The following is a 25,752-nucleotide window of genomic DNA, read 5'->3' on the forward strand; positions in this document are numbered from 1 at the left end:
ATAGACTCCCCCCCCCCCCGTTGCCCCCAGACAGCGAATGCAATGCAGTCTTGGTTTTTATACCCATCTCTGCAATTACACACATTCCTGAGCTAAAGTGAGGATGGATGCGTCAGCAAGCCAGGCTTTCAGCCTTGTACTGTTGCTAGGCTACCCAGTGCACCTGGCATTCTATCTCTAAACGAGATCCAAACAAGAGGGATATGCTAGCTCAAGAGATAGACCAAGCAATTAGTGTAATTTCATTCCCTTTTCAAATTACACCAACATGGAAGAGCATTGATGGTAGCATGCATGTTTAGGTACTTACATAGTATGTAGAATTAAGGTCTATTGACCTCTGTTAATCTTCTTTCTGTGTAATGAGTTTATAATAGTGATACAGCTTTTGTAGCCCCTCTGCTCTGGCACATTTCTTTCCAGTTCAAGGAGCTAGTCCCAGTATTGAATCCATTGAGTGAAACACCCTGGTCTAAGTAAGTACATATACTTGCACATCTTCTGCACATGTAGCTCTTGGAGCAGGAGGAACTGGAGCTAAATCTGTTTTCCATACAAACCTGACTCAGGATGTACAGTCATACCTCGGGATAAATATGCTTCAGGTTGAGCGTTTTCAGGTTGCGCTCCGCGGCGACTTCCAGGTTTCACCGCTCATGCATGCGTAGATGCTCAAAATGACATCATACGCATGCGTGGAAGCGGTGAAACGCGACACGCAGTCGCGTGATACATTCGCTTCAGGATGCAAACGGGGCTCTGGAACGAATCCTGTTCGCATCCAGAGGTACCACTGTATCTCTAAACATATCTGCAAATGGCTTCTCTGTGTTCAGGGAACAAACCCTTCTGGAATGTGAATGCTGGGGGGATTTAACTCAAATGTTGTGGTAGGGGAGCTACTTCCTGAAGGAACCAATAGAAGTTGAATTTTTAATTATTATTTTTTGCAGGTCCATACTTGTAGTTGCCTAAATTGCACACATGCTTGCCTTGTTTTGCCTGCTTGTAGGCTCCAACGTAGTATATTGTGTTGCATAATATATTGTTGATGATCTGTCCCACATGTTAGCACTTAATAATCCTAGACTGGTATATGCACAGGAAAGAAAACTTTCTGGAGTTCTTTAGAATATATATTTACCACAGCCCAACGTGTATTACATTTTTACTCTTAACTCTGTATTTACAGAGAGTATGTAAGTGTATAGGTGAGATTAAAAGTGGAATCCAAGTTGGGCTGCAATAAATATATTCACATCTGTTCCTCATACAAACATTTGTCACTCTCGCTTTTCTTCATCTGTATGAACAATAGGGTAGTTCCATTTTTTATATATATAAACGTAACAAGATCCTGTTATTGGTCTTTAAATGAGTGTAAAATACATGCTAAAATGTATCTGGAGTATTGTAGATTTCAGAGAATGAATTAGATTAGAGAGCACACCATGCAAGGCTTTTTATCCCCTATTTTCTACATTTGCAGGTTTAAGCAGCTGCAGTAGATTATCAGCATTTAAGCTGAATAAAGATGATGATGATGATTATATTTGTAGGCTGCCCTTCTGACTGGGTTGCTCCAGCCGCTCTGGGTGGCTCCCCAGCAGAATAGTAAAAACACGATAAAACATCAAACATTAAAAACTTCCTACACTAAAGAAGTGTGGGCCAAACAAAATAGTAAAATAAAATGTGGGAGGATAGAGAAAGGTGTCTTTAGAATTTATGGCTGTTACATTACCTTGTTTTGAAATTACTATGGAATGAAAGTAACAAACTTGGGCTTAAAATATTTAATGTTGAGGAGAAGGAAGTCTGTTTCTAAAAAGTTGGTGATAAATTCTCCATACTCATCTACTGAAATTGAGATTAGAGGATATTGTGTTGGAAGTAATTCAGTGGCAGACTAAGAGGTAGTTGCCAAACCTTAATTTGGTTAACTTCCAAAATTTGGGCATTGCGTCAACTCAAAAGGTCATGATTTTTTGTAATTTTAGCTTTCCAAATGGTTGTGATATTTGCTTACATATGTTAATCAGTGTTAATTTGCTCTTCCACCTTAAATCAGGTGATAGAGGAGGTAGGGTAGCAGGAAAAAATAAGCATTTTTCTGTGTGTCAGCATTAACATTTAAGGCATCTTGGGTCTTCTTGCCAGTGTGGTGTAGTGGTTAAGAGCAGTAGTCTCTTAGTAGTAGTAATTAGTAGTAGTAATCTGGGGAACCAGGTTCGTGTCTCCGCTCCTCCACATGCAGCTGCTGGGTGACCTTGGGCCAGTCACACTTCTCTGAAGTCTCTCAGCCCCACTCATCTCACAGAGTGTTTGTTGTGGAGAAGGAAGGGAAAGGAGAATGTTAGCTGCTTTGAGACTCCTTCGGGTAGTGATAAAGCGGGATATCAAATCCAAACCACTTCTTCTTCTTCTTCTTCTTCTTCTGCTGCTGCTGCTGCTGTAGAAGAATGTTGACACACAATTCCTGGCAAATTTTCAGTAGTTAAAAAAGTTGAAATTCATTGCTTTGCCTATTTCTGGTATTGGAAGCACAAAATACAAGCATTATGTTGAGATGGCGAGAGGGCTGCATTAGGCACATTTCATGTAAAAATACAGGTTAATAACCAACACTAGTCATATGCAGAGTAGACCATTGTAATCAATGAACCTCAGCAACTTAAGTTCACAGATTTCAATAGGTCTGAGTATGACTTGTTTGGAAAGTTTTGGTTATAGAAAAGCATGTACAGTGGTACCTTGGGTTACAGATGCTTCAGGTTACAAACTCCGCTAACCCAGAAATAGTACCTCAGGTTAAGAACTTTGGTTTAGAATGAGAACCGAAATCGCGCGGTGGCGGCAGTGGGAGGCCCCATTAACCAAAGTGGTACCTCAGGTTAAGAACAGTTTCAGGTTAAGAACGGACTTCCAGAACGAATTAAGTTCTTAACCCGAGGTACCACTGTACATACTCAAAACGTTCTGTCAAATAAATGACTCAATTGTTGAAACAACAAACCATCATTTGGTGCATACTCCACGGCCATTTTATATGCCACTTCAGTCAATCAATGGCAGAATATTATGGGGTTGATCTGTGTCTTGGACTGACAAGACTCCAGGAGATGCTTTCTAACTCTAGCAGGAGAGTGCACTGTGTTGATATTGGTATGCTTTTCCTGTTTTAAGACTTATCTGTTTAATCTGTGTAAGTTATTCAGTTCTGAAACCATGAATATTCTCTTTTGATGAAACAGAGATATTTACTTTTAATTTTTTGGAAAAACACTCTCTTCCTTAGTGTTTGTTTACATATAATATTTTTATCAGCTACCCAGTAACATAGTTCTCTGGGTGGCTTACATGCCTGAAACAAAATTCAATGTTAAAATATTACAAAGAAAATAGCAGCATACTAATTTATATTTAGAGAAAAACTTATATATTAGTTCATGGTATAACTGAAAATATACAACATAGAAAGAAGGGATTAAAAGTCAAGTTTTTAAGAATACAGATTTTAAAGGCTTTGGAGAATGAACTCTGAAAGATGATTCTGGGAGGCCATTCCATATCTAAGGTGCCGCCACTGAGGCAGCTCTTCCTTTGCTAGACATCTGTTTCGTTTCACTTGGGGGCATCTCTGGTCCTCAGGATCTGAACAGCCAGGTCGGCATATGTGGGAGAGGGCATTATTTTCAGTTCATGTGAAGAAGCATCAATGAAAATGGGTTAAACCAGGGGTAGGCAACTAAGGCCCGGGGGCCGGATGTGGCCCAATCGCCTTCTCAGACGGTCCGGGAATCAGCGTGTTTTTACATGAGTAGAATGTGTCCTTTTATTTAAAATGCATCTCTGGGTTATTTGTGGGGCATAGGAACTCGTTCATTCCCCCCCCCCAAAAAAAAAAAAAATTCGTCCGGCCCACCACATGGTCTAAGGGTTCCCAGGGCTGAAAAAGGTTGCTGACCCCTGGGTTAAACTATCAAATTGCCCAACAACATGTGAAACAGCAACTAACAATTGAACTCCTCCAGCTCTGCTAGGTATACTCCAGCTTGCTGCCTGTTTTAGCCCAAGCAAACAGCCTTTCTCCAGCCTCCCACCATGCTTAAGCCTCATTTTAAAAATCATGCTGTTCTTACGCCTCTTTACTTGCTAAAGGTTGTACGCAGTGCTATACTACTGGGGTCCCACTGGAGCAGTGAGACAACCATTTCCTCTCCTCCCACTGCGTGCCTCCAAAATCTGCCCCAAACATCTGCAGCTGATTTTGAGAGGGGACAAGAGAGGAGGAAGATGATTCTTTGTTGTGTGCACAGAAGTCCCTTGTGCCAGTGTATGTTGCATATGGCTCTACGTTTTTAGATCAGCTTCTTTCCTTATTCCTCTACTTACCTGACCCTTCTCTTTCTTCCTTGATCTTTTCTTACCTCTATGACTTATGCAGAAAAATCCCTGACTAAGACAGAAAATCAAAGAAAAAAATTTAAAGAAAAAAAGGAGCAAACAGCTTAAGACTGATAGGTTCCAAGGCTCACAAAAGATGCTTAATATGGTTGTCTTTGATTACCAGTCCCAATGAATCCATGAAAGGGCATGCGCAAAAGAAAAGGCCTTAGTTAATCTGGAGACATACTCTAGATCAGATATGGACTTCTCACTTTTTGATGAGAGAGTCTGGAGCAGAGCTGCTATTTTAGCATGGCTGCTGTGAAATCTGGTCCTTGGGGAAGTCTCCCAAACTTTCTCTTACATATATTAAGGCTGTGTCTGTTGTTTTGTATTTTTAGTTACTGCTAGTGTGAGGGTGCTGTTTTTTTAAAACTGATTTTATTGTTTTTGTTACTGCAGTTGTATAGTGCATTGAGTGTAAATTTCACAAGAAAAACAAACAGATTTTTAAAGTACAGTGGTACCTCCGGTTGCAGACGGGATCCATTCCAGAGGTCTGGCCGGATCCTGAGGTTTTCACAACCAGAGGACCGCTTCTGTGCATGCGCGCGCGGCAAAACCCGGTAAAATACTTCCGGGTTTGTCACTTTCTCATCCCAAAGTTTACGTAACCAGAGGGTTACGTAAATGGAGGTACTACTGTACATGCAGTAACTGATGATGTTACCATTGCAGGTCTTTTAAAAAAAAAGAAATTTGAAAATACTGCAGCACAATTCTTCCTCCATAACCAAATGGTGCATAGTCAGCTAGTCTCTTAAAAGTTGAGGATGGCCTCCCTCCTTTTCTGACATCCTTTTCATCCGTTGATTGTGATAGATTGCTTGATGGGCTCCCAATAGGTAATACAAAATGCAGGCCAGGAAATTGTAGTATGCTGTGCAATGTAAGTGCCAGGCAAAAACATTTCTCTTTCACCAGGCCTTTGGCTGATGAAACATTCTGTGGCTTTTTAAATGTGTTTGTGGGAGTAGGGTTTTTGTTTTATTATGTATTTTGTGTTTGCATGCTGTGAACTGCCCTGTGATCTTTGGATGAAGAGCAATATACAAATTTAATAAAAAATGAATTATTATTATATTAAGGCCTCTGATATCAGATCAACATTCCAGCTACATTCAGGTATTAATGAATTAACTCCACCACTTGTTTCCATGTTTCATTTTTACTGGCTTGATAAGATCCTTTACTCTCAGTGTGGAAGATGGTCAGTGTCTTAGCAAGATTGTACCTTGGAATTTAGAAGGACCATGTTCTATGATGACTTGAAACTCTAAGTGAGGAAGAGAAAACTATTAATATATGCCATGTGGATCAGGAACAGTTGCATGCATATCCTTTTCTACATGTTTGCATTGCAGATTGTCTAATTTCATTTGGCCAAGATCATTGCAGTTCATAATTACCGTATATATAGAGTTTTGCTTGTGCAATGTCCTCATTGCAGAATTCTTGCAGACCACATTTAAGACTTTGGTGTCAAACCATTCTTAAACTCTTAGATAAGATCTCACTACTAGAGAACCTTTTTTGACTTATTGTAGATATTTTCTGTTTATATATTTAACTTTAGCAAAAAGACATTCTTTTCTGTCTTAACAAATTATCATCCTAATAAGTATTGTCACAATAATAAAATAATGCATACATTCTAAATAATATTTGTGCTGCACATGACATTGCTATCATAGGAATTCAAATTTAAAAATTTAAAAGGCAGTAGGCTTTCTCTTTGTTTCAAGCATAGTTGCCAGGATAAGGCAATCAGTTTTTGATTCACCTAAATTAGATTTGAAGGTACCTGATAGATGACAAAAAGAGCACCAGCAAATATTCCCATCTTTTCCTCTGGGGAAACAGCACCACAGCCAAGACATCAAAAGGCCAGTTCTTGTCACTGATGATTATTACATAGGGAAAGAAGGGATTTGCGAAGAGAGGCATAAGGGCACAGATCTTTGTAAGTGGCCACTTGCAATAGATAGGTGTGTATGTTACATGTTTTGTGCTGTGATGCAGGTGATGTTAGGATTAAAGGATTACCACAGTGATGGTAACTACAACGTGTTCATCTAGCATTGTGTTCAAATGCCCCAATAGGCAGAAAATTCTATGCTAGGTATCTTAGGAGACTGAAAGGAGGCATTTCGTTTAAGACTTGATTTCGTTTAAGACTTGGTTCCACTCCTTCCTCCTGGGCCGTGTTCAGAAAGTGGTGGTGGGGGATGAGTGTTCAGACCCCTGGGCTCTCACTTGTGGGGTGCCTCAGGGTTCTGTCCTCTCCCCCATGCTTTTCAACATTTACATGCAGCCCCTGGGAGAGATCATCAGGAGGTTTGGGCTGGGTGTTCATCAGTATGCAGATGATACCCAGCTCTACCTCTCTTTTAAATCAGAACCAGTGAAGGCGGTGAAGGTCCTGTGTGAGTGTCTGGAAGCGGTTGGAGGATGGATGGCGGCTAACAGATTGAGGTTGAATCCTGACAAGACAGAAGTACTGTTTTTGGGGGACAGGAGGCGGGCAGGTGTGGAGGATTCCCTGGTCCTGAATGGGGTAACTGTGCCCCTGAAGGACCAGGTGCGCAGCCTGGGAGTCATTTTGGACTCACAGCTGTCCATGGAGGCACAGGTCAAATCTGTATCCAGGGCAGCTGTTTACCAGCTCCATCTGGTACGTAGGCTGAGACCCTATCTGCCTGCAGACTGTCTCGCCAGAGTAGTACATGCTCTGGTTATCTCCCGCTTGGACTACTGCAATGCGCTCTACGTGGGGCTACCTTTGAAGGTGACCCGGAAACTACAACTAATCCAGAATGCGGCAGCTAGACTGGTGACTGGGAGCGGTCACCGAGACCATATAACACCGGTCTTGAAAGACCTACATTGGCTCCCAGTACGTTTCCGAGCACAATTCAAAGTGTTGGTGCTGACCTTTAAAGCCCTAAATGGCCTCGGTCCAGTATACCTGAAGGAGCGTCTCCTCCCCCATCGTTCTGCCCGGACACTGAGGTCCAGCTCCGAGGGCCTTCTCGCGGTTCCCTCACTGCGAGAGGTCAAGTTACAGGGAACCAGGCAGAGGGCCTTCTCGGTAGTGGCACCCACCCTGTGGAATGCCCTCCCATCAGATGTCAAAGCAATAAACAACTACCTGACATTCAGAAGACATCTGAAGGCAGCCCTGTTCAGGGAAGTTTTTAATATGTGACATTTTAGTGTATTTTTCATCCTTGTTGGAAGCCGCCCAGAGTGGCTGGGGAAACCCAGCCAGATGGGCGGGGTACAAATAATAAATTATTATTATTATTATTATTATTATTATTAGTTGACTAGTACCCTATGAGACCAGGATTTAACTTGGAGTTGTCATCTTCCTCCTGTAAACTGTTGACTTTGGTTGTTACCGTTCTACTTATCAAAAAGACTGGAACTCAATGGCATCCCCTAAACTTGGGAACACAGCAATAGGATGGCCACCCTGTACTAAATGTCCCCTTTGCTGTTCATGCTAATGTAAAAAGCACTTCTCTTCAGAGTTAATGTACAAGGTTATAGATGCCTGTAGTCAATAGCTCCGATTGGTTTCTTTGTTTCTGGGTTGCCTCCTAGTAGCATGATCACTGTGCAACTTGGGGCCTGAGTACTTGAAGGACTTAACCTCTCCCATATATCTGGAAGGAAAGTCCTGTTGGTGGTGCTTTCAGTGGGTGAAGCCTGTGTAGCAGTGGCATGAAGCACAGTGGTGGCCCCTGGCTTTTTCCTCCTGATTGCAATTTGGTTACCTCTCACATTAGCAATGTTTAGGTATATTAAAAACATTTGTATTTCACTAGGCTTTTCATTGCTAATTGCTCATCTTTAGTAGAATGCATTTTTTTAAAAAAATTATCATTGGTCTGTTGATGATTTTAATTATTATTTTTTAAAAAAATAATTATGCTTTAAAAAGTTGTAAGTAATTCTAGGGCAGGAGGAAGGCTGGGTATGAGAAAACAATTTTTAAATTAAATTGTATCATTAATCTTTCAGTGCTTATATAGAATACAAACTGATTTAGGGCTGTATCAGATTTGTTCCATCTTTATCCTTAGCTTAGAACATTGCATTAGAATATATGTTGGAAATAACAAGCTTCACAAGATTTCCACATGCAAAATATACTTCCTGTTGGAGTATCTTTCATTTTGAGCTATTATGAGTTGTGCTTGCTAATGACAGGCATGTTATATCCACTCTGATGGTACTTAAAATGCATAACATGTATTGCAGAAAGCAGTGGTTGCTATAGCAACTTCCTAGTAGGTCACAGGCAATGTTGTGTATATATGATCTGGCTGTTAATGCACGCTAATATGCCTGATGGAGAGAAAAGAAATATAGAAGCCAGGAATGAGAGTGATGAAACCTCATGGAATTCACATTGGAAATTACTGTAATTTCAACAGCGATGGTAAATTGATCTATGGAATGTGGTATGTTAGTAGAATTGCTGATGCTTAAATACAGAACCAATATTTTCTAGAGTCTCCCCTGCAAAAAAAATAAATTAAAGCTATTGGAAATGAAAGGATAGTATGCATTTTATGTGTATCTGGTCATTTATTTTTTGTTTTTTTGTTCTTAATGGTTCAGTTTTCTTTTTATCTTAGTTTGCTCAGCTTGTACATTGAGTTGAAGCTATTCTTTTTGCTTGACCCCTGAAGATCAAAGTACACTGATTCAGTGCGTGAGATGCTATGATGTTGCATTTTAAAAATTGAATCTGGGCCACTGAATGCAGAAAACTGCATGATTGAGCACTTGATATATAGAACAGTTGGTGTCCTGGAACCATGACATCTATTTGTTTCATAAGCTAGATATTAAAGCAGGGTTATAAATAAGTATGAACCTTCTAAGGCTGGCTGCAGAGAAAATGAAGCTCCTTCCTCTGTAGCCAACATAGAAATACTGGTCTGATTTGCAGAAAAGCTGTGGTTTAAACTATAGTTAACCATGAGTTCTCCAACAGATGATCAAACAAATCATAGTTCATTTCTCCAAAGTTTTGTTTTATTTTCTAATTGCTCTTGCCTCATGCATTTGTTGGTGGTGAGCACCTGGGGTAGGACTATGGTTAGGGAAGGGTGATGGATTTACATGTAATATCAAGTCATACTTAAACCAAAGTTCATAAGTCAACAACAAAACATCCCTTAAGACTGTGATTTGTTGGCAGTAAACAAAGCATAGTTAAGGTGTTGGACAGGGTTCACACATAGCACTTAGCCATAAGTGTTCAATGTAAACCAGGCCATATGTCTCTTATATTTATATTTTAAATGACTTTTTACTCTACTGCTGATAGAAGAAGAATGGATCACACCCCCTCTCCTCTGCCAGTTTGCTTACCCACTGTCTTGGAATTCATACGCCCACTGGCATATGCTGTCCCCTGTATGTAGTTGCTGGGTGAATTGCTAAATGCAAGGATTTGTTAAGATAACTTTGGCATAGGCACCAAGGAAAGGGCAGCAATATTTTCTTCTGAGAACTCTATTGGACTGTAGTCATTGGTATGACTTGATCTTCCATTCTAAATTTAGAGCTCTTGATTAAGGTGCATAATGCTAACTTTGTGGTGAAATACTTTCCTCAAGAAAATACTTTTCTGCAGTAGTGTTACATCTGAAACCAACAAATAGTAATTATTTACTGTCCTCTGGTCATTGAGAGGGGTAGCTTACCATGGGGGAGCATAGCCCCGTGATACTGCCATTATTTTCAAATGCTGGACGTGTTGCAAATTTAAAGTTTTAGCTTTCTGGATGTGGCCTTTACATTTTTTTTTTATTTGGGCATGTTTGAATGGTTAGATATATTGTTACATTAATTTTAATGAATAAATACTATCTGTAGTTTAGGGGGAAACAAAAATACAGCTACATTCAATAAACTTTCCTAAGATGAAAACAACACACAATTGTAAATCATAAACAACGTAGAGCAGTTTCCAAAACAAAGAATTAAAAATTAAGAGAGTCCAGAAAAACTTGGGTATACCTAGGTTTTTTACTGGTGTTTAAAAATCATCACCACTTCCCCCACAAAACTGAGGGAGGGTGTTACCACTGAAAAGGTCTCCTTCATGGTTTCTCCAGGTGTCAATCCATTAGTTGTGAAACAAACAATGTGTCTCATCAGAAGTTCTTAAATGATCAGCTTCTACTGTATCAGGGGAGGGCTCTGCTTAGGTATCCTGGTGCCAAGTTATTTAGGCCTTTAAACGTCAACAAAAAAACCTTAAACTTGGCTTGACATTACATAGACATCCAGTGCAGATATTTCAGCAGTTGTAATATGTATACTGCCGGGTGTCCCTCTAAGAACTCTAGCAGCCACACTTTGCACTAGCTGTGGCTTCTGAAGCAGGTGCATTGCGGTTTTCTAATAATGAGCTTACCATTGTATGCACCACTATGGAAGGGTTATCCCAGTCCAGAAACAGCCATAGTTAGAGCACCAACTGAAATTGGTAATGGGTACTCTGAACCATGTGGCGTCACCTGGGCCTTTGACAACAATGGATCCAGGACCACCTGCTTTTTCAGAGGGAGTGTACTACTATCCAGAGTTGTTACACTATCCAATTCTTGGACCTCGGAATCAATATTTATTTAATAGCCCCATCTAATGCATGACAGCATACAGGCACTGGTTTAGGACTTACTTCGCCAAACCTTTATTAGGCATTACAAACACAAGCCATCATAAAACATCCATATATGAAATTTTAAAATAGATACAAATAAACAGCCATGTAAACATATGTAATAACGAGGATTTTCATTGGAGTTTCTTCCCGCTAAATAGTGCCATTCACCAGTCTGAGAGATACTACTGATAAAAACTTAGTCACCTTTGCAGTTACTTCTGGGTTAATGTCAGACAGATAGCATCTGATGCTTCCATTGTGTCGCGATGTTTGACTACCCAAAATGGGGAATAGCATAGCTGGTTGCACAGTGGGCAGTAGAAAAGAATATGTTATACTATGTCTGGCATATTTTTAAAAATCTGCAATGTCTGTCGTTTCTGAGGATGTTTAAATATCTGCCCTTGACAAAAGCTGAGGGGGAAATATCAGATGAGTGAACATAGAGGGCCTGCATTGGTCTGGAATTATTAATTTTGAAATAAGTGCCCCTGCAGCCCCAAACTCCAAGCGTCCTCCGGTATGTGCAGCTCTGGAAAAGGCATTTCCCTTCTTCTCCAGTGCGCTTCAGCAACATATATCAAAAGATGTATGCACACTAATCTTCTGGCATAACACAGCAAGAAGCGTGAGACATCGTAGAGCTAATCTATGTATTTATTTTATGTATTTATTTACACTATGTACAGTCAAAGGAATCATGGCGTCCTCTCTCCAGCTCCAAGAGGGAAAATAGGACAAGTAAAAGCAAAAGTACAGTACAATAGTACATACAGCGGAAGAGATAAGACTGTCTTCCATTCCCACACTATTCCCAGTCAGGCATGTGATTTACACCAATCACATCTGCAGCATCAGAGGCGTGAAATACTAACGATGATCTCTGGTCAATGATGGCAAAAGCTGCTAAGAGATTTAGGAGAATTAACAGGATCACACTACTCCAATCCCCCTTCTGAAGGAGGTCATCCATCAGGGTAATAAAGGCTGATTTTGTCCCCAAACCAGGCCTGAACTCAGACTGGTAAACATAATCAGTTTCATCCAAGACTGTTTGATGTATGGTGTATAGATCCATTCTTATATTGTGGAGGTTAAATTATTGTGCTAAGGTCAAAAATAATATAACAGCCACGTCATTTTGAATATCTGGAGGGGGCATCAAGTGTTGCTGTTGGACCACCCTATTATAAAGTATTTGATACAATACTGCATGGGAATTCATGGAACTAGAGGGGAAAGAGCATTAATGCAAGCATTGCAAGGTGGAAGAAAGGCAAAAAAGAATTGCAAAATGAAAGAAAACAATAGTTTTGCTACAAGGCAAACAATGCTTTTGGGAAAACCTTAAGGAATTGTTGTACTGCTTCTGGCAAGCTAATTATGTTTGTGGTTGATTGTGGTTATTGAATGGTGATTTAAAAGTGTATGTCACCAGGCTAAGCATTCTTCCTATTTGCCTCTGAATAATTCCCGCCCCCCCCCCCATAGGCCATATCAGAAGTTTGAACTGTGCAGTGTCCAAATTATGCTGACGAAGTGGCCTGGTTATCATACTATGATAAACCATAGTTTGTCTTAAACCAATGGTTTAATTGTGAATGTGTCTCTCCCTGCTGTGTGGGTCCCCATGTAGTGCCAGCATGGCTCAAACATTCAAACAGGCCATAATGTTTCTTGTTGTATTATTCAAACCCAGATCATGGTTTGTTTCAAACAAACCACAAACAGTAAGCCAGAAATAAAGGTTTGCTGTTGGTTTACTTTTGGCGTACCATTCGAGGTTTGGTTGAAACAAACAAGCTACAGTTCAAGTTCAGTTAACATGACAAGCAGTGTTAGAAACTGGGATAGAAAAGCTAGAAGCCAAATGGCTTCTGGGACCTGGGTTGTGGGCACCAAACAGAATGTCTAGTCGCCCCTTTGGGGGGCAAGTGGGCCGGCAACACTATTTATTTATTATTTTGATAAGCATGAACTAATACGCAATTCACACAAGTGGCACATTGTTAATATAACATTTTTAGCAGAAATTGTCAATACATGTTTAATTTGGTGTTTACAATAAAAATATTGGTACCGTACCTCAGTTTTCAAAACACTCCACTCTTTATTGTTAAACTCCTTAGCACATTGCTTATCCTTAACATATGTGCATACATTTCAGTAATCCTTGAATGTCAGCCAGGTGCAAAAAATGGCACCCAGACCTTTTGAGGTGCTTGCAAATGGAGAATCTTTAGCAAAAGGCACCTGGTGCCCTGCGAATTTTGAACCCTAGTGACAAACCATACTATGGTTTATTAGAACTGTACGGCCACCCTGCGGCAGGGAGAGAAGCCATGCAAGTTGCATGGCGAGGGATGGGGGGTTCACAAAAGACACATGGCTTAAGACAAACTGTGGTTAATCATATGCAAACCAGCCATATATACAGTAGTTCATTTCAACGCCTAAAAGCAGTACTATTTTTACAGGCCTTTTTAATTTCTGATATGCTGTGTTTTTATGTGATTGTTTAACTCTCTGGAACTTTTGGCCTTGTATTTCTACTTTTTGCAGTTTTTAAACTATTTCTTTTATTTAAAATTATTGTTTTAAGTGTGCTTTAGATTTTTATTTATTTGGATTTGTAAACTGTTACCTTTTTATATGTCCTCCAGTTAACAATTGATAATGGACATTTCATATATAAAATGAACAATTGAATATGCATTTTTCACATGAGGTTATGATTAAGATGCTGTGAAATGCTTCCCATTGGTTTTGTGCATCCAGAACGCTAAATATTATATTGGCCAGAGCTAGAAAAACATGTATAATCCTGATTGAGAAATCCACCCACTTTTTGTACATTCACAATGTGGAAGATCCTCTACCTCACATTTGGAAAATACACATGACTTTGAGAGAGTCTTCTCCCTACCCTCTATCCTTTGGTTTATTGAATCTACAGTTTCATTTCAGAATTATGGTTCTTAACTACCTTTTTTATTTAATAGGCTGGATTTGGAGATTTCTTGAAAATAATTACGAGATTGGCTGATAAAGACGTCACCACAAGATACTCGTTGGGTTTTAAAACGTAGTGGCCTACATCATGATTACTTCAGAGTTACCAGTCTTACAGTGAGTAGTTCATTTTCTTTCTTTCTTTCTTTCTTTCTTTCTTTCTTTCTTTCTTTCTTTCTTTTAAAAAATCAACAGCCAAATATTCAAAGTGCATTGCTTACCTTGTATGGTAATTGAATTTCTTACTGTGTGTTTGGTATCTGATGACACACAGCTCTACTCCTCCATAATAATCTTGAGTGGGCTGGGTGAGGGCCAATGAACTGAACTTCAGCCCTAGGAAGATGGAGGCACTTTGGGTTGATAGTGTCCACAAGATGGGCCAGCTACCTGTTCTGGATGGGGTTGTAGATCCTCTGAAAAAACAGATTTGGAGGGTGGCCCTGGATCCATCTTTTTCTCTGGAAGCTCAGGTGACCTCTGGTTGGAGTGCCTTTTACAGCTTGTATGTCAGCTGCTGCTGTTCTTGGTTAGGGATAGTCTGGCCACAGTGATCCATGCATTTGTAACCTAAATACTTGATTATTGCTATGTGCTCTATGTGGGGGTACCCTTGGGCCTGGGTCAGAGTCTCCAGCTAGTACAAAATGCTTTTGCTAGACTGTTGAGAAGGCAGACTATCACCACAGATAACTCCAATGCTCAAAAGTCTGCACTGGCTGCTTAAAAGGTATAAAAAAGAGGTAAGGCTGCCTATACACTGTTGGGCCAGGTTGAAGGTCCTTGTGTTAATTTACAAGGCTCTTAACAATTTGAGTCCACCTAAAGGACTACCTGATCCTTTATATCTTTGAATGATCACCAAGGTTTTCATGGAAGTCACTGTTAGTGGTCCTCTATCGCTTGGATGCATAGCTCGTGTTCACCAGGAGCTGTACATTTAGTATTGTGGGCCCAAGTTTACGGAATTCCTTTTCAGTTGAGTTCAGGCAGGTCCCCTCCCTACTGAACTTTCCAGTACCTACTGAAGTCTATTGCAGCAGGCATTTTAATTGATGTTAGATTTTATAGTTTTAAATTTTATTTTATTTTTGTATTTTTGTAAACTGAAGTGAAGTGGTTATATATATTGTTTAAATAAATAAAATAAATAATCTGAGTGAGGTTTCTGAGAAATAGTAACCTTGGGTATGGTGCTTGTACAAAGGACCAAGAGTTTCAACTACCAAAATCCCCACTTCTGTACTGTAATTTTTTTTAGGCAGGAGGCCATTCATTGTTATCTGTGAGATGGCCTTCCAGAACAGGGTTTATATAATGTGTTTGAAGTGCTGCAATTGGCCGTAAAGTTGATTGGAATTCTGCTCTGTTGGGGTGGGGAAGCAGGAGTTTTTGACTTTTCATGGATTTCTGTGGGACTCTTTGTCTTTTACCCTTTCTGCCACTGTATCTTTCTTTTATATGATAGCTAACATTAGGGAAGTCAATCTGAGCTGTACCTATCCGACCCTTGGGCAAATAGAAAAACATAGAACAACTGCATCTTATACACACTTAATTTGTGTAATTTCACCAATATGCAGTTGAAGGCAGACTGGTTTAAATTGCGCACGTAAAATCTAAGCAAGGCAGAGAGCTTAAAAACTCTTTATGCACTGGGTCCGCTTGGGTTACCCAGCATGTGAAGAGCTTTTAAACTCTTTGCCTTGCTTGGGGGGCAAGGCTCACTTGACATGCCAGTTTTGGCATGCTTGTGTGAGTTTTTGCAAAATCTTGCGTGTGCATCCCTGACCTCCCAGAACCTGCGTGCTGGGTGGGCATTGCCCTGGAAGCAAGTCAGAGAGCTCAAAAGCTCTTTTTTGTGTGGGAAAACCCCTGTTGACCTGACACGAAAAGAGCCTTTAGGCTCTCTGCCTTGATTGCTGGGCATGGCCCACTCAGCACACAGTACAGCTGCTAGCTGCCATGTGGCTGCAAAGATTTGGATATGCATAATTTTTGTGTATGTGTGGAACCCTTGGAACTGAACCTCTACGTAAAATGTGATTGTAATGTATAGAGAAAGTTTGAAAATAAACTCATCAGCTTTGTAATAAACAAAATTTCATTATCTGAAGCAGATGATGCTGAAGTCTATTGCCTTGTAGAGATAGAAGAAACTTGCATATATTTTTAAAGGTTCAGAAAAATAAACATTTTTCAGATGTAATTAGGAAGTGAAAATACTTTTGAATATTAGTTATATACAGTTTGCTGTCAGTCCCAGGGACATCAATAGGAATTGCAGCTTCCTTCTGTGCATGTTAATATAAAAGCTATGATTCCATTGCAGGGGGTTGGACTACATGACCCTTTTGGGTACCTTCCAACTCTACAATTTTATGATTACCGGTATATGAAATGTCCTAATAGCAGTATCTCCTTGGGTGAGAAACAGAGGAAGTGACTGCAGTGAAATCCTGCTTGCTCTCCTTGATCTCTCCACAACTTTTGTTATTGTTGACCAAGTTATCCTCCTGGAGTGGCTGAAGGGAGGTTGGGGGCACTGTATTACAGTGATACCATTACCAGCTTTAAGGCCATTATTAGAATGTGCCAGGTGGGGGGCACGAGTATTGTTTGGTGCCCTGGGAGTTGGTACCCTGCAGAATGCCACAGAACATTTTGTCCCCGATGCTATTTAACAATGATGATAAAACTTGTAATATTTAATACATGGCATCCAGAGTTCTCTTCAGATCATATAAATCTTTCACCTTTTACATTTATGGACTTTAAAAACCCACAACAAAAATGTGAACGAGTACTGATTGTTTGACTGATTTCTGTTCCTGACCACAGACAAACATGAAGTGCAGCAATTTCTACTTCCTTTTCTATTGGAAATATCCAACATGAATAATTAGAGATAAAGAGTAGGCATCTAAGTTTTAGGGCAGATGTATGTGTTGTGTTCAGGGCAAGTAAAAAATCGCAAGTCTGTTTTAAAGGTATATTATATGGACGCAGCATCTCAGTTTCTTCTGTTCCCTCTGACTGAATAGCCAGACTAGATATACAGTGGTGCCTCGCAAGACGAAATTAATCCGTTCCGTGAGGCTCTTCGTATAGCGGTTTTTTCGTCTTGTGAAGCAAGCCCATTGACAGCTTAGCGGATTAGCGCTATTAGCGGTTTAGCAGCTTTTAGCGGATCAGCTGATAAGCGGCTTAGGGCTTAGGAAAAGGGGGGGGAGGGAAAAAACCCCATAGGAACTCACAAGACATTTTCGTCTTGCGAAGCAAGCCCATAGGGAAATTCATTTTGCGAAGCGCCTCCAAAACGGAAAACCCTTTCATCTAGCGGGTTTTCCATCTTGCGAGGCGTTCATCTTGCGGGGCACCACTGTACTTGCTGGATGGACTATGGTGAGTTTCTCATGACTTTCAGTAGAAAAGTTCAGTAGAATTCAATGTACGAATCATTCCCATTGTTTATTAGGTTTCCCCACCTAAACATGTCATATTGGAAAGGAGAGAATTCCATGAGGTTAGAGAATCCAGTGGTGTGAGTTTGGTATTCCAAAACAAATCATATACAGGGTGAGTCTTTTAAAAGAGGCCACATGGAACATGTGTACAGTGGTGCCTCGCAAGACGAAAAGAATCCGTTCCGCGAGTCTCTTTGTCTTGCGGTTTTTTCGTCTTGCGAAGCAAGCCCATTAGCGGATTAGCGCTATTAGCGGCTTAGGGGCTTAGCGGATCAGCTGATAAGCAGCTTAGCAGTTTGGCGGATCAGCTGATAAGCGGCTTAGCGGATCAGCTGTTAAGCGGCTTAGCGGCTTAGCGGATCAGCTGTTAAGCGGCTTATCGGATCAGCTGTTTAGCGGCTTAGCGGATCAGCTGATAAGCGGCTTAGCGGCTTAGAAAAGGGGGGGAGGGGAAAAAACCCGCAGGAACTCGCAAGACATTTTCGTCTTGCGAAGCAAGCCCATAGGAAATTCGTTTTTGCGAAGCACCTCCAAAACGGAAAACCCTTTCGTTTAGCGGGTTTTCCGTCTTGCGAGGCATTTGTCTTGCAGGGCACCGCTGTACTCTGTTATCCACGGGGCCTCTTTTAAAGGACTCACCCTGTACATACTGCTGCTTAATACTAATTGTTAATGGTACAGAAGTTGGCAGAGTATCTACCAGCAGATAAACTAGGGAATAAAATAAAATTTATTGGCAAGGCAAGTGTATATAGACCTGGGTTCTCATCAGAACTGCAAACGGGGGGGGGGCAGATGTTATAGGCGAAGGGGATCGAGATATGGATATGCTCGTACCCCTTCCAATCTGCGCCTCATCCCGAGGGACGAGGGTAGGGTGAGCAAGGATTACTCACCTCCGTCACTGGTGCTGTGCAATGCCAGGTCTATAGGCAACAAAACCGCCACCCTTCGAGATTTCTTTATCTCGCAGGGGGTCAATCTAGCTTGTGTGATGGAGACCTGGGTGCGCGAAGGGGCAACAGTTATCTTACGAAAGATGGTGCCCCCGGGTTTCTCCGTCCTCCAGTCCCGGACTGTGGGCCGGGGGGGGAGGGGTGGCATTATTAATCCGGGAAGATTGTCTTTTCAGGGCTCTACCATCGTCATCGATCCCCGGCATTGAATGTGTTGGCCTAGTGTGGGGCTCCGAGGAGAGCTTGGCTGTCTGGCTGGTGTACCGGCCACCTAGCGCACCAGCAGCCACCCTGTTAGGCCTATTGGAGGCGGTGGCCGGCTGGGCCTTGGAGTTCCCTAACCTATTTGTATTGGGGGACTTCAACATCCATGCTGATGCCACTCCCTCCTCACAGGCTCTGGACCTGGTGTCTTCCATGGCGACATAGGGCTCTCCCAGTTTGTTTCGGGCCCCACACATCAAACAGGCCACACGCTGGATTTGATCTTTGGCGTAGGTATAGATGTGATCATGTCTCCTTCGATGAAGGTGCCATGGTCTGATCACTACACTCTGAAAGCCAGGATTGACTTTCCACCCCCACCATGCTTAGGTGGCGAGCCGATTTGGGCTCGCCCGCAGAGGCTGATGGCCCCTGATAGATTCCGCCAAGCCTTGCGGGACCTTGCTCCCCCTGGCGACTCATTGACTGAGCTTGTTGAGGGCTGGAATATCTAGCTCCTGGCAGCCATCGATCAGATCGCACCGAAGCGCCCTCTGCGACCCCACAGAAACTGGGCTCCCTGGTTTACCGAGGAGCTCCGGAAAATGAAGCGGGACCTCAGATGGCTAGAGCGAGTATGGCGGGGTGCCCGTGACGGAGCCTCAAGAACATCTTATAGGGCTTTTATGAAAACCTACGAGATGGCAGTGAAGGCTGCTAAGAAGTCTTACTTCTCGGCCTCCATTGCATCCGCTAGCTCTCGCCCAGCACAATTATTTAGTATAATCAGGTCTTTAACGTCCCTTGAGGGACAGCCAAATTTAAATAACAATTTGACGCACAGCTGTGAGGCATTTGCGAGCTTTTTTGCGGAGAAGGTCTTGTTGCTCTGCCATGACCTCCCTGCCAATTTGGATACAATAAAGGAACTGGAGGCCCCTCGACTGTCCTCGGGTCCAGTATTGGACCACTTCGACCGGATATCCCCAGCCGATGTGGACAGACTCCTCCGAGCTGGAAAGCCCACCACCTGTCCTCTCAACCCGTGCCCATCTTGGCTGATTAGAGCGTGTCCAGACGAGGTGCAGGCCCTCCTGGGGGATATCATCAATTTGTCCCTTGGCACGGGGACATTCCCAGGGGAACTGAAGGAGGCAGTGGTGCGCCCGCTCTTAAAGAAAACATCATTAGATCCTTTAGATCTATCCAATTACTGCCCGGTTTCGAATCTTCCGTTCCTGGGTAAGGTGATTGAGAGAGCGGTTGCTGAACAGCTTGGTGGGTTTCTGGATGAAACATCGGCTCTGGATCCATTCCAGTCCGGCTTCCGCGCTGGTCATGGGACCGAGACGGCTCTGGTTGCCCTAACAGATGATCTTCGTAGACAGCTGGATCGAGGCGGGTTGGGGCTGCTGATTCTTCTAGATCTGTCAGCAGCTTTCGACATGGTCGATCACGAACTTCTGGACCACCGCCTTGCCGATGTGGGGATCCAGGGCACAGTCCTTCAATGGCTGCGCTCGTTTCTCTCTGGTCGGGGACAGAGGGTGGCGCTTGGGAGGGGAATTGTCATCGCGCCACTCCTTGGTGTGTGGAGTACCTCAGGGTGCGATACCCTCCCCGATGCTTTTCAACATCTTTATGCGCCCCCTCGCCCAGCTTGTCCGGAGTTTTGGGCTGGGTTACCATCAGTATGCCGATGACACCCAACTCTATCTGTTGATGGGTGGCCATCCTGACTCGGCCCCAGACACACTGACCAGATGTTTGGAAGCTGTGGCTGCATAGTTACCTGGGAGCCGGTTGAAGCTAAATCCTTCGAAGACAGAGGTCCTGTGGCTGGGACGGGACGATATGGGATTGGGGGGCAACTCCCATCTCTTGCGGGGGCGCAATTAGTGCCAGCACCGTCCGTTAAGAGTTTGGGTGTAATCTTTGACACCTCCCTTTTCATGGAGGCACAGATTGCAGCTATAACAAAGGCGGCATTTTTCCATCTCCGCCAAGCTAAGCAGTTGGCTCCTTACCTCTCTCGCCCTGACCTAGCCACTGTGATCCACGCGACGGTCACCTCCAGACTGGATTATTGTAACTCGCTCTACGTGGGGCTGCCCTTGAGACTGACCCAGAAACTCCAGCGGGTGCAGAATGCTGCAGCGAGGCTCCTTACGGGGTCTTCGCTGCGAGATCACATTCACCCGGTGCTATACCAGCTGCACTGGCTCCCGGTGGAGTACAGGATCAGGTTTAAGGTGCTGGTTTTAACCTTTAAAGCCCTATATGGCCTAGGACCCTCATACCTACGGGACCGCCTCTCCTGGTATGCCTCACAGAGAAACTTACGGTCTTCAAATAAAAACATCTTGAAGGTCCCAGGCCACAGAGAAGTTAGGCTGACCTCAACTAGAGCCAGGGCTTTTTCGGCTGTGGCTCCGACCTGGTGGAACACTCTGTTACAAGAGACTAGAGCCCTGCGGGACTTGACATCTTTCCGCAGGGCCTGCAAGACAGAGCTGTTCCGCCAGGCCTTTGGCCAGGGCACAGCCTGTCTCCCTCCCTTGGCAATCTTCGTGGAGCTCTGGCCCAATGGTGGCCAGTGGCTTGAATTTAATTAATTTTATAATGAATGATTTTAGAGTGTTGTTTGTGCTGTACTTTTGTACTGTTTTATTGTTATTAGCCGCCCTGAGCCCGGCTTCGGCTGGGGAGGGCGGGATATAAATAAAATTTATTATTATTATTATTATTATTATTATTATTATTATTATACTGGGGCCACAAAGCCTTTAATACTGCTGTGAGGGTAGGTGAACTGCAAATTGAAATAAATGTTCCTAATCGCATATGTGATTGTGCACTTTGATTGTGGTGAAGAAATTACACTCAGTTCAGCCATTTAATTTTTTATCATTACATTTCTATTCTGCCCTTCCTCCCAAAGGAGCCCAGGCAGCAAACACTTCTGTGGTTAAAAACCAATACAATTAAAAAAAAAAAACATTTCAAAATGGCTAAAAACATCTAAAAATATAATTTATTGGAAACGTGCCATATATATTCAGTTTTTTCTTCAGAATATGGGAATTTAAAATCATGTTATTTGTGTTGCGTAAGAGAATAGCAAGAATATGTTTGCTACAAGATTCTGTGCTCCACAGTGCATTTTTGGTCTTGCTTGGTGTATTTCTTCAAGCAACTGCAACTGGTGATGGTTACTCTGGAGAATATATAAGCAATTTATTTTCTGCTAACAGCAGAAAAATGCTGCTATTGGACAAAGAATGACAGTAATCTGCCTTTCTGCAACTATCAGATTGCAGTTTCCCTACCCTCCCAAAGGAAACCCTTTAGTTCTATTAATTGGTGATTCTAGTCAAAAGGTTTCTTGATGTACAGTGTGCATGCAGTATATGAAGTAACTGAGAAGGTAGTGTTTGAGTTAGTTTAAATACTTTAAGTGGGAATCTGTTCTAGCTTTTGATAAAAATTAGTACTAGTGCCTGTTAGCAGAATTACCCGGGGGCATTTAGTAATAATGAATGTCAGCAGAAAGTCTCTTTGGTGTTAAGAAGTATAGGTTCTAATCCTGACTCCACCCACCTTTAGAAGTGCCCCAATAGGTTTTCAGGACCCAAATTGTTATATTCTATTTTAGTATCCTATGAAACTACAAGCTGCCAGAGCCATATAGTCATAGGTATGGCACTCATAGGATATCACTCCCTGTGCTTGCTTCCTAGCCTCATAACTGCTTTAGTCTTTTAAATTAAAAGCTGCTGTAATATTTTTAATTAAAAAGTCTTAAATTTAATAAGCTAAGTTCTTGGTTAAACAAGTTGTGAATTTACTTTTCTGCCCACCATACCCGGTTGCTGAACTTGAACAAGTGCTGAACTTGCCTGGTGGTTTGCCACTGCTGCTGTGATGATTTTTTCACAGAGGCTCCCTCCTGTCCACAGAGCCCTGATTCCCTCACAAACTCCCCGTAAATATATACCCTTTACCTTCTCCATCCAACTCCTTCTATAGCCAATTGGTAAAGAGTGCCTAGATTCCAAGGGTAATGCAGGTAGATAGCTTGCATTCCCAGGTGACTCAGCTGAAAAAATGAACAATTAAATGTGTGAACTAGAAGTGAGTAAAGGTCAGGTGAGTTACTTGGGAAGCACAGCATGGGCCACTTTTGTCTAAACTTTACACTTTTCATTATTAAACCTTTTTATGTTTTTCCCAGGGATTGTAACTTCATCATTTGCTTACCAAGGTAGTCATACCAAAAATTGTGACTGCCACAACACTTTGTCATGGAACCAGAGATCAGGCTTATTTCCCCCCTTTACTCCTCAGTTTCTAGTTCAAAGCTGGGGAAAGTGGTGGGGACTTGGCACTGTGCCACTAAGGTGCTCAGCAACACAGCAAACAGCTCCTAGCTTTCCCAGCTATGGTGCTAGGGAGCGGGTTATGGTTGCTGCACCTTTGTTGGGACCATCCCCACCCACTCAAACTCTGTTAGGAGGAAGCCAGGGGCTCATTGGAAAATGGCAGCATGCTTTCCATGGTAAGTGTGGTAATGAATGAAAATGTGGACCCTCATGATTAGCTAAATCTGCTCTGAAAGCCTCCTTACTGTAGCATTTTCAAATTTAGTCCGTTTAACTTTGGTCAGACTTAACAGCTAGAACATAACTGAAGAGGATGTAACTTGAGATATTGTCTCCTCAGCTCATTAAAACAAACAGCTATTCTGTTTGTTTTAATGACATCAGGGATTAGGTGTTTATGAAGTGGCCCTGAATGCAAGAACATATTTTTAGAGTTAATAAGGTTGGATTTTTCTGTAATGTCCCAATTAGTCTTGTATGCTCCTTACTGCCTGACCTCTTTCTGTGAGAGTAGTCTTAAACAGCTAAGCCGTCTATTTTGCTGATAAAACAATTGTGTGGCTTTTATAGCTTAAACCTCTATATTACAAGCCTTGTCTGTGAATAAAATATTTTTTACTTTACACATTTTCCAAAAGTGACATGAAAGTTACAATACCCTATGTAGAAGGTTTTTTTAACAAGGGTTACACTATACGGGGGTGTAGCGAGGTGGGCTTATGCGTGCTCTGCTGATGTGCGTGGGAGTCAAGAATGTAAAAACTCAAGAAAGTGTTCAACTGGTAATCCATCATTAGAGAAACGTATCTAACAATGAGAATAAATTGATCTACATGGGAAACATCAGGGGTTGAATCTACTGATAAACTAAAATAACCTGCCTGTTTGATGTTGCTCAGTATTGTTTCTTGATCTGTATTAATTGGATGATCACATATGGTTTTGGAGAAGTACAATGGCTGACCCAGAGCCTTTACCTCCTTACTGATTTATGTGAGCACACAGGAAGGGATCAATTTTGGCAATTAATTCAAGCAATCCAAGAAAGTTACCATTGTTTGCTGAACCAAATGCTTCATCAGCTCCCCTAAACGCAAAGCCACGTTCTGCCAAATCACTACAATAACTCACTGAAGTATGTGCCTCCAATAATCCTGCTCTGCTTTGATTTGCTCTTCGAGTTTTAATATGAGCGTTTGATCACGCTTTCTTGTTAAGTTCGTTAGCATAGAGTTCATACGATTTTTAGAGCTTCCTTAGGTTTGAACAAGATAAGCATGATGCCAGTCATCAAATCCAGTAGAAGCTAAAGCTGTAGTTGAGGTAGTTTGGTTAAAGAAAAGTTTGCACACAAAGCAGTAGACCTTTATTTTGTGGGAGAATACACTAGCCATTCTCAAGGGTGGGCCATTTACTTTGGTGGAATAGAATAAATTATTCGAGCAGAATTGGGCTTGGTTTTTGTATGTTCACTTTGAAGTGCTAAAAGGTCCATCCAGTGCTGATGTTCCAGTGGACCTTTCTCAATCCAGAATGATATTTCCTTGTTATTTAGTGTTATTTAGTCCATAAGCCCATACCATTATTGTCTCTGAAATTACTATTAGCATGAGCAGTTGGTATTTTTGTGTCTGTAATGCTAGGACTTTCGCTGAGATAATTTACTCCCCCCCCCCCTCCATTCTTTAAGATGGTAATGAGCTCGAACTTCTCCTTTCAGTGTAACTATCTCATGGCACGTTCTCTCAGTGCCTTGTGCCTTTGGCTGTAGGTCTTGTCACTTCATTGTCACTTTCTCCAGAAGTTTCTGTACTTGTAGTGGTACTTGAAGTTCTTGGGAAGCTATGTTCTGTATGTGAACTGGTTGTTCTTTAGTATGCTCAGACTGCTCATATATTCTACCTGATTTTCTTCTGTTTGTAAAAATGAATGTTCTGTATATGAGCGATTCTGTAGGGCTGTTTCTGCATGCTGTACAAAGCCATATGATGTGATTGGCTTTAAACGTTGGAACATTTCCTTCTGTTCTGTTTTCGCTTTCATTTACTAGCACCACTTTTATATCGCTTACTCATTATTTTCACAAAAGTCAAATTTAAATATTATGATTCACAATGATATAAAATAATCCTCCCTTGTTCTCAAAATGCACGCTGTAATGATAGCCAGTGATCTGAGGACTTGTATTGCTTCATAATTGACTTTATCATTTGATTTTGGGTAGCTTTAAAGCCTCCATGAACTTTATTAAACAGTAAGTAGGCACCTGTGTAACTGTTATGCAGTCATAGACTGATAGATCATGTGTTTAATGTTGCTAAGCAACTGGGCCTAGGTAGTAAAATTTGCCTTTTTTCTTTTTTTTTTAATGGCAAGAGGCCAAGTCCTCTCCAGATTATGAGGCTTTGGGCTATAGCCCACTCAGATTGCATGTAAATCCGGCACTGTTCTCAACTACGGTTTAATATGATGTGTGAACCAGAACAAAGTCTCCTTTAGATAGCTCTCAATGCCAGCATTTCTCATACTTGTCTTAGAAATTTTATACATTTCCCACGGTGTTACATATCATACAGAAGCCATTTTGT

At 41.8% G+C, this 25,752-nt stretch overlaps 1 protein-coding gene across 2 annotated transcripts in view; it reads left to right on the forward strand.

Annotated features, from left to right (window-relative positions):
• Positions 1-25,752, forward strand: part of STAG1 (STAG1 cohesin complex component) — a 106,727-nt gene that overhangs the window by 19,180 nt on the left and 61,795 nt on the right. For both annotated transcript variants that reach the window (XM_079976833.1, XM_079976834.1), the window contains exon 2: positions 14,146-14,272. In XM_079976833.1, coding sequence (XP_079832959.1) covers positions 14,244-14,272 — 29 coding nt within the window. In that variant the 5' untranslated portion in view covers positions 14,146-14,243. The remainder of the gene's footprint in view (positions 1-14,145; positions 14,273-25,752) is intronic.

Source organism: Podarcis cretensis, assembly GCF_951804945.1.
Source record: "Podarcis cretensis genome assembly, chromosome: 5".
In the NCBI taxonomy this organism is placed as follows: domain Eukaryota; kingdom Metazoa; phylum Chordata; class Lepidosauria; order Squamata; family Lacertidae; genus Podarcis; species Podarcis cretensis.